This window comes from Opisthocomus hoazin, chromosome 19 (assembly GCF_030867145.1).
Source record: "Opisthocomus hoazin isolate bOpiHoa1 chromosome 19, bOpiHoa1.hap1, whole genome shotgun sequence".
NCBI lineage: Eukaryota > Metazoa > Chordata > Aves > Opisthocomiformes > Opisthocomidae > Opisthocomus > Opisthocomus hoazin.
In genome coordinates, this window is record NC_134432.1 from 12,985,922 (window position 1) to 12,994,787 (window position 8,866).

An 8,866-nucleotide genomic window follows, 5' to 3' on the forward strand; every position below is an offset into this window, starting at 1 on the left:
CTGAGCACTGCTGTCTAGAATTGGTTGGAATGGACTGTACAACCAGAACTAAAATATTGATTTCCCTGGGTGCCCTTTATGACATGATGTTTGGTTCGTAAAGGAAACTTTCTAAATATGGAATTAAATCCTGAGGCTATTTTACCACCTCTTGGGCAGTGTGGACAGGACAGATTGACAGACTGAGAAGCACAATAAAAACATCAAAAGGTAGAGGATAAAACAATGCATGCTGTACTTTGTGAACACACTCCTCTTGCTCCCATTTTAATTATTAAAGGCTACCTGCAACTATAATTTAACAGACATTGAAGTACATATTCAGTCTCTTGGTAAAATTCTGTCAAGGTTTAATCAACCAACCAAGCTGCAGCATCTCCATACTCCACCTTTACCAGTTATGGGTAGCTATTCTTTGATTTTAACCTTTACTGATTTTTTCCTTTCTTTCCAGAAGCCTAAAAAGAAAATTCTCATCTATTTTCTTTCAAAACCCAAGATTTTTGTACATGCAAGGGATGAAATTAAAGATCTCGTTTAGAATATAAATGGGACTGGTTCATTGAATATATTAAGTATGCAACAAAAGCCATCCCTGCATGGAGCCTTCAGAGAGAAAGAATGAGAGCATGAGAGTGCAAGCAAGCTTTAACCTTTCTCCCTCAGCTGAATAATGAATTAGTATTTCCTTAGAGGCACTGATGGCCACACCAAGATGTTAACTTGGATCACAAAATGCACAGTATTTTCCTGACACCAGAAAAACTCTACACAGCAGCAGAGACCGTCACCCAGGTAAAGTAAGATAATGCAAAACATGCATTTGCTTAATTCAAAGATCCTCAGCCTCATAATTAAGATATCTTAATTATGAATTAATTCTTAATTCTTAATTAAATCTTAATTCTTCGGGTGCTACCCATATTCAGTTGACCCTCTCAGTGGTATAAAGGGGAAACCAAAAAAATGAAACATGAAACCAATACGCTAGCCAAGGCTTAGAATCTCCACACTGCTCTCATCAAATCTCAAATCTTTTAATTACTTTCCTAAGTATGCTAAAACAGAAAGCAAGTGTAGTAGAACTAATTCTCCCAAACACTGCCGATACTGTATCTCCCACAACACTAAGCATGAGAATGCTCTGATACAGACCATCTTTTTCTTATATTTGTTTCTAATATTATTATACGTGTTTCTATTCACTTCTTCCTTGCTCTCAACAAGAAAACATTTATCTTACAAGCTGCAGAGAAGGTTAGCTACGGTAACAACTAAAACAGCAAACATTTAACATCAAGAGACCGTTTCAAAGCTGAAGAGCTTTAACTGAAATATGCAACGCAAATAAGAGTAGACCAATAATCCGCTCCACCACCTTTCGAAGGTTGCTTCCCAGAATATGTGGGGACATCCTTTCTCTCTCACACAGATGAAATTGTTTGCCCTATCTATCTAAGTGTCAATGTCACGCACCACAAGAAGAGATCGGAAATGTATTTTTAAGAGTGGATGCTCTGGGTCAGGTAATATAGCTGTAAATTTGTCAGGCTGCAGTAACGTGAATAGCAGAACTGGAGAACATTCCTTTGGCAGCACGTCCCAACCTGCAGGATTCCTGCAGCTTTTCCGGATTGCTGAAATTCGTCTTCTGTCTCTTTGCCTTGGAACAGACTCCTGTGAAAGCTGCTGGGAGCCTCCTCCTTGCCTGCTTTCCCTTTTTGTCATCTGTCTGTCTTTTCCTATCTGCTCTACTCGCACGCAACTTGGCCCACCATTCCCTCCTCTTCTAACATCCATGGGTTGGGCATCCTCTCACTTCTTTTCTGGTCTTTCCAGTCATTCCATCAGTATCTTCATTTGTGATGTTCCTTTTTCCTTCTCTGGTCACATTTTCACATACCTTGGAGTTCTAGGGCTGCAAATTCAAACTTGCAAAGCTGAATAAATCTAGTTTTTCTCCAACCATCTCTCCCTTTTCCTCCAACCTCTGCTAAAGCACTGAGAATGACGTACCGTTCTCCATTACCATCCCCTCATCCCAGTATGTTTAACAGGATTTCTCAATCATACACCATAAAAGCCAGGCTTTGTTTTTTTAGACAAAACTGACAAATAACAAAGCTAATATTCTTGCAATAGCTATGCGATTTTAATACTCCTTCCATACTGCTTCTATGACAATGGTGGAATCCTATAGTTCACTAATGTTAATAAAAAAAAAAAGACAGATGTAACACCAAAGCAGAACTTCCCAAACGTTCAGGCACTTACAGCACAAGAAATTTTCAATTGTTTCCAGAGAGAACAGCCTATTTGATCACAGATTTGAGAAGCTGAAGGATCCCTCTCCATGCATAGGTTTTTCTCCAGATAATGTAAACACTCCACAGGAAGAATACAGACTGGAAGGATTCATTTCACTGCTAAGCAACAATACACGGATGTCAATAGCTTTGCAAACCAGCAAAAGGCCCCAAAACTCCAGATCTCTACTTTCAGCAGAAAAATGTTGGGACGATTTGCCTTGGAAAATGGAACAAGTTATATCCTCTACATGTATCCAAACTATGCAAAATGATGGGTGTGGTGAGAAGCAGGAGAGAGGAAGAAGACTATTAAATCACCTTACCTGTAGCTCTGACATGTAATTTGTTGTTTTTAATATACTACATAGTTTCTGGAGTCTTATCTGGCACAAACACAGGAGATGCGCTCTATCATCTTACCTTCGCTGGGGTACAAGGATCTTCCAGATTTGATCCTATGATAACAAACAATTCCAGCTGTCACCTCTCAGTAGCCCAGCTGAGAGCTACCAAGACATCTCCTGTAATACACATAATGACTGACTGCTTGAATTAAATCTGATTAGCCATTAAATGCCTCTGCCAAGGAAAGGTGCATCATCTCTCTAGTTTCTTTAAAATAAAATCTAGAAAGCTAACACTTCTTGTTCCTCCACTTGCGGTGAAGATGCTGTAAGCTTCTGAATTGAACGCTCTCCTTTCAAAGGATTTGTAAATCAACAGCAAAGCTCATTTCGCCAATTCTACCCAAAGAGTTTCAACTTCGCAATAAACAAGGTGTTAACATACTTTTTTTTTTTTTTTTTTAAAAAGGCCCTCACTTTTGCATCGGAGCCCATCTGCACTTACAGACAGAGTTACCAGCTGAGGTATCAACTGCAATTCAAAACTTCCAAAAAGACGAACAAAACCCCAAGGAAACCTGAAAAGCAGTTACAGACTGACGCCCTTTCCTAGAAACAAATCCCCAGGTTTCTTCCACTCACACAACACATTGCAACAAGTAAAGCCATGCTGACAGCCTACAGGTCCCTTTACAAATAGGAAATGTCCTCTGCAAGTGAAGCAATAGACCTAGATGGGGGACATTTGCGTTATGATCTTGACTGACAGTGAACTTCCACTCATCTCTCTGCTTGCCAGGAGATTAGCAAGAGCCAGTAAGAGTTACCACCACATTAAAAACACACTAATAGATATATTTAGTCATTGCGGTTCAAGGAAAACGACTGCTTGCACTGAAAATAAATTTAGCAATTGTTTCCAGTTTCTGCTTTTTCACTGACTAAGGCACAACCCAGCTGCTTCACATTCCAGGAGACTTCAGCTGTCTTTTTTCTCCATTCCTTATCCATTTCCTTCTTACAACTGCTACGACCATCTCAATCTTGCGGCAGTTATCCCACAGGCTGCATTTCTGAACACTCCAGTCTTCAAGCAATGCAACGAACACCTGTCAAGCCTATGACTACTTAGAAAAAATGCAAAATTCTGCTCTTTGTGCCATTTTTGTAGGAAACACTCCATAGTGATCTTCTTGTACCTGTATTTTGCGTCTACAGAAAACCCGACTGAATTGTTGCTGATTTTTAAAAAAGTTACAATAAAACACGCATGTGATGTCACCATCCCAGCAGCGTACAGTAGGAAATGTGGCAGGTGTTAAAAGCCCAAGTAAGGAAGAACTGGAACTGAATTGCCTTTAGGGCTGTGAAGTCAGTCTTTCGAAGAGTTTAATTTTCAGATTCCAGGACAAGATATTTCACAGAGAATTTTTACTTCATTTGAAAACCACCAGTAGAGCAGCACTTAGACTGGTCAACTACAAAATTTCTAACTTGAAAGCCCTCACTTCTACTGAAGAACATGGTACAGTGATGAATCCACAACTGAACCAAGAAAGATTTGTGCCTAGTAGCTCACCCAAGCATAACTTAGACAAAGAGAAACTGCAGAAAACTGTACAGGTGTAAAAAATATGCAAGATAATTTCCAAAGAACGATTCAAGAGAGTACGACAGTTCCAAGTATATCCTCCCCAAAAATAAGATCCCTAGGAAACTTCATGTTAATACAAAAAGATTCACAGATGCACAATTCGGAATCATGTAAATTGGCATTGAGGACTCTGAACAAACACTATGTTCCTATAAAGATGGGAATAATCTGGCCTCCTGAATTGTTTCTCCTATTTTGCCATTTTCCCCAAGAATCGAGTTCTCCTAGGATTAACCCTAGATTTTTATACCACCAATATTAAAAGAGGAGACCTCAGAGATTAATTTGCTTATCTGGCAAATGCTTATGAGCAAAAGGTGAAGACAATAGCATTTTCAGTCTGCTGCGAATAAATACACCCAGTTGCGTCCTGAGCAGAACAGACATCACTGACTGCACTCCAGGTAGCTAACGCTTGGAGTGGTTATCTCAAACAACCTTTAGCAGACAGCTATCAAAAAAAGCAAGCTTACATGGGACATGAAAACCCTGCAAGAAATTGCAAGATTAAAATTGAAAAACATTAAGTAGAATAAACCTTTAAAGTATGGCATCCATATGTTCTTCGGTTTTAATAGAGTATTCTTGAATGGACCTGCTTCATGGAAGAGGTTTTGGTTTTAGACCTGGCGGTGTCTAACAGCTCCCGTATTCTCCCTTAATTGATGCAGAACAGTTCAACTCCCTGGAGCACATAATCCATCAGGTAAACAAACGCAAGAATTCATGTATTGCCATGGTAACAGGAAACCCAAGCATAATCTGCGACCTTCTCTACTCTTCCTTGGCATCCGTATTTTGGATTTGAGATCAAACCTATTAGACTAACTAGTGTGAGAGGAAATATCTCCTAAAAGTGAAGACAAAAAGTCACAGTTCTACAGTAACGAAAACCCAATGTTGGATGTCATTCCTTCTCTTCAAGTCAATGGGGGTTCTGCTTCCAAAAAGTATTTGGAATTCTCCTGGCTAGAGCCTAACGAAGCAGGCGGTCTAATAGTGGTGAAAACAAAATATACCCCCTTACTCTACATTACCAGATGGCTCCTCTTCACTCCAAAGCAGTGCTCTGAATTGCTCTACAGTGACCCTTCTGTTGATTAAACAACAGTAAGAGAAGCTCCAGAGGGAGCCTTGTCCACAATTCTTGGTGGACAGGATGGTAGCTGTTATCTCTAATATTTTTTCTTTTTTTTTTTTTTATTAAGCACCAACAAGGTGTTTCATTTAAGGACACAGGGAGCAGACGGATGCAAGATCTCAAGGGATCTAACCCTGTAAGGTAACACTTCTTTTCCCACTAGCCTGACTAGATGAACGTGAGCGCCAAACCACAGCCCAAGCCAATTCCAAAGTTTGTCAAGACGGCTTGTTATCAGTCAGCAGCCTATTTTATTTACAACATAATGGGTTTTGCATGTATTTCCGTTCCCATACAAAAAAAACAAATTCAAATGTATACAAATACGCAGACCTTAGACCTCACAGCATTTGTTTCACGACTCTCCATCCTTTGTTCTGCTACTGTATACATTTTGACAAATATTATCCTAGAATTACCACGGTATTACAGACTGTGTTTATTCGGAGACGCTGTTAATCGAACTGTTTGTGTCAATCAGTCAGAAGTTCAAACACTCAGAAACAGTGATCAAGACTGTACTGCACTGAAACAGCTGGCTTCCAGCCCTCCTTCCCTCCCCTTCCCTGTCTCTTCTCCTCCAGTTTATATTTGGACTGGTTTTTTTCAAAATACCCTTCTGAAAGAAATGAAAGTACAAGGAGTTCAAAGAGGACAACTTCCCAGATTTACAGTTTCTCTTGTTCAGCAAATCATCACCATGCTACACCCCCACTAGAAAATATGCCTCCGCATCAAGGCTTCGCCCATCGCATCTTCAAAACTGTACAGTTACAGCACTGACCTGGGGATGGATCCTGCATGATGTCCTGAGTTCTTCAATGGGAGTTCAGTGGGTCGCAAGGTCGGGTCTCTAGGTTGCGCAGTGTATGATTTTTGTATGGTATTTTTGGCCTTTCTGTTCTATTGTTTATGGAACCGCACTGCGTTTGTGTGTGTCTACACAGTCATCTTCCCGCGTTTGAACTCTTCACGCTGCTTCGCTGGTGTGGAGTTATATTTACTATTCTCAGAGGGTTATTTACTGCACGCGAATAAACAAAACGTGATCACTTATTTATACATCTGTAATTACTGTCTACAGCACTATCAGCAGTTACTAAAATCCCAAGCCAAATTCACCTCTAGCACAAACAAGTGGCAATTATTTTAGAGCTGGGCCCAGGTCTATATACGCCGCTAACACCTCCCTTAACTCAGTTACCTGCTTCCCAGACAAACAGTTGCAGCGATATGCCAGTAAGCATTGCAAAGGCATAGCCAGAATCCCAAAGCAAAGCGTTACATTGCAATACTATGTAAGGGATCGTGCATCAGATTAACCTATGATATTTCTGGAATAGCATTTGTCCCATGATGTGATGCACGCTTGTTAAGACAGTAACTTTGCGCTAAGAGCTGGAAAGATGCCTACGTATCGCACTGAAAAGCCGTCTGCCAGGCAGCCAGCCTGTTTATCCCTGGAGGCCACTCCAGAACCCAGATCGCAGGAGAACGTATTCCTACACAGTGCAGTGCAGAAGCCAGAACAAACCAGGATCGAATGACCAAAACCAGAAAGCACTGCTACCAACTTTGATCCTTGGAAAGAGGAATCTTTCCTGAACTGGTGGCTGCTGTCCTGGAAAGCCTGAACGCTGTGCTTTGCCCATCCCGACTCAAGACTGCTTCCCTGCGCTCCCCAGTAAGACACTGCCTAGCTATTCCTTACAATAAAGAACACAAAACAGCATTGATTTTTCTCTGCTAATTAAATGCAACATAATTAAACTAAATAACTTCACTGCTTGATTCACAAAACACTAATTGAAACATACTACTCCTGCTACACAGAAAAAGAGGGGTGTTCAACCATCCAAAGGTACAGCTGAGGACCGGACAGCGAGACAACATGGTCCGTGCTCCAGCGGTTGCTTGCGAGAGCAGGAGGGATCTCCGCAGCCTCCCCCGGCTCCAGGAGAGCACCCCGGGCAGAGGGGAGAGCTTTGCAAGAGGTAGGAAAAAATGAGTGCGTCCCCTCTGACATTTGCCCACGGACTCATCTTTTCTGACCTTCCACAAACACCAGAAGAGGAAAGTTGGAGAAGTTGCAATTAATCATTGCGTGTAGGCCCCAAAGCGTTGCAGCGCCCTGGCTTTGCTGATGCTTTGCTACATGGAAAGGACGGCAAGGGTGCGGGAAAATAGAAAATGAAATAAAAAAAGAAAAAAAAAAGGGAGGAAATAAAAGAAAAAAGCGGAGGAGAAGACAAAAAGCCTGACCCAACCGGCGCCCGGGCAGCCCAGGACCGGCCCCTGGTAGCGCGACGGCGGGGACACCGGGCAGAGCATCCCCCCGCCGCCCCGGGCCCGGCCCCGGCCCCGCGCCGACCTGACAGCCGCCTCCCGCCGGCCCCGGGGCGCTGGAACCCGCCGGGCCCTGCCCGCCTCCCCCGGCCCCGCCGGGCCGCGCCAGGCCCGCGGCCGGTAGCTCCGGCAGCTCCGGCGGGGCGGCGCTGAGGGGGAAGGCGGCGAGCGCGGCCGCCCCGGCGGGCTCCCCCCGGGCCCTCCCGCCGCGCCCGGCTCCCCTCACCTGCTTTCTCGATCTTGCCGGACATGTCGGAGCCGGGCTCGGCGCCCAGGCCCGGCCGCGCAGGTAGCCGGCTGAGCGGCCAAGAAGCGGGGCTGCCAGCCCGCCGCCGCCGCCTCCTCCTCCTCCCGCCTGCTGCGATCCGGGAGAGGCGGCTGCGGCGGCGGCCTGTGGAGCTAGGCGGCGGCGGAGGCAGCGCCCGCCCCCCGCTCCGCTCCGCTCCGCTCCGCCGGGCCGTGAGGGGAAGAGGCGGCCCGGGGGCTCCCGCCGCGCACGCACGCGCGCCGCAGCGCCGCCTGCCGGCCGCGCCGGGGAACGGCCGCCACACGGCGCGGCGCGGCGGGCGGGACCGGCGGCGGGGCGGGAGGCGGGCGGGGCCGCGGGCGGCCCACGCGTGTCTGCGGCCGCGAGGGGGGCGCGGGGAGGGGCGGTGCCGGCCCGGAGCCTGGCAGGGGACAGGCGGGGTAGCGGCCGGTGCTGGCAGCGTCCTCGGGGACACCCGGGCCCGTGGGGCCCCGGGCGGCGTGGCGGGGATGCTCAGCACCGGAGGGCTGCCGCGGGCCCAGCTCCCACCCGGACGGGGCCTTCCCGGGGGCGGCCCTGGGCCTCTTGGGCCCCCCCAAAACACAACGCTCGGTCCGCGGGGTCGGGGCGAAGCGGGCCCCGCTGTCCTGCGCTGCCCGGGGCACATCCCGCCACCGCTCCCGGCCCTCGGAACCTCTCCAGGCCTCACCGCCGCGCTGCCATTTTCCAATGGTTGCTCTCAGAGGCGTCGTCACCACAATTACAACTAACCGAATTGGAACGAGGGTGGGATGTGCAGAGCCCCCGACGTGGTGGTTAACTCAG

At 46.2% G+C, this 8,866-nt stretch overlaps 1 protein-coding gene across 8 annotated transcripts in view; it reads right to left on the reverse strand.

Moving 5' to 3' along the window:
• Positions 1 to 8,269, reverse strand: part of RAPGEF1 (Rap guanine nucleotide exchange factor 1) — an 86,751-nt gene extending 78,482 nt beyond the window's left edge. For 7 of the 8 annotated variants that reach the window (XM_075439424.1, XM_075439423.1, XM_075439421.1 and 4 more), the window contains exon 1: positions 8,021 to 8,269. In XM_075439424.1, the coding sequence (XP_075295539.1) occupies positions 8,021 to 8,045 (25 nt within the window). In that variant the 5' untranslated portion in view covers positions 8,046 to 8,269. Of the gene's footprint in view, positions 1 to 6,232; positions 6,473 to 8,020 lie in introns of all 8 variants that reach the window. The other variant, XM_075439418.1, reaches the window with a different exon arrangement.
• Positions 8,270 to 8,866: the final 597 nt, after the last annotated feature.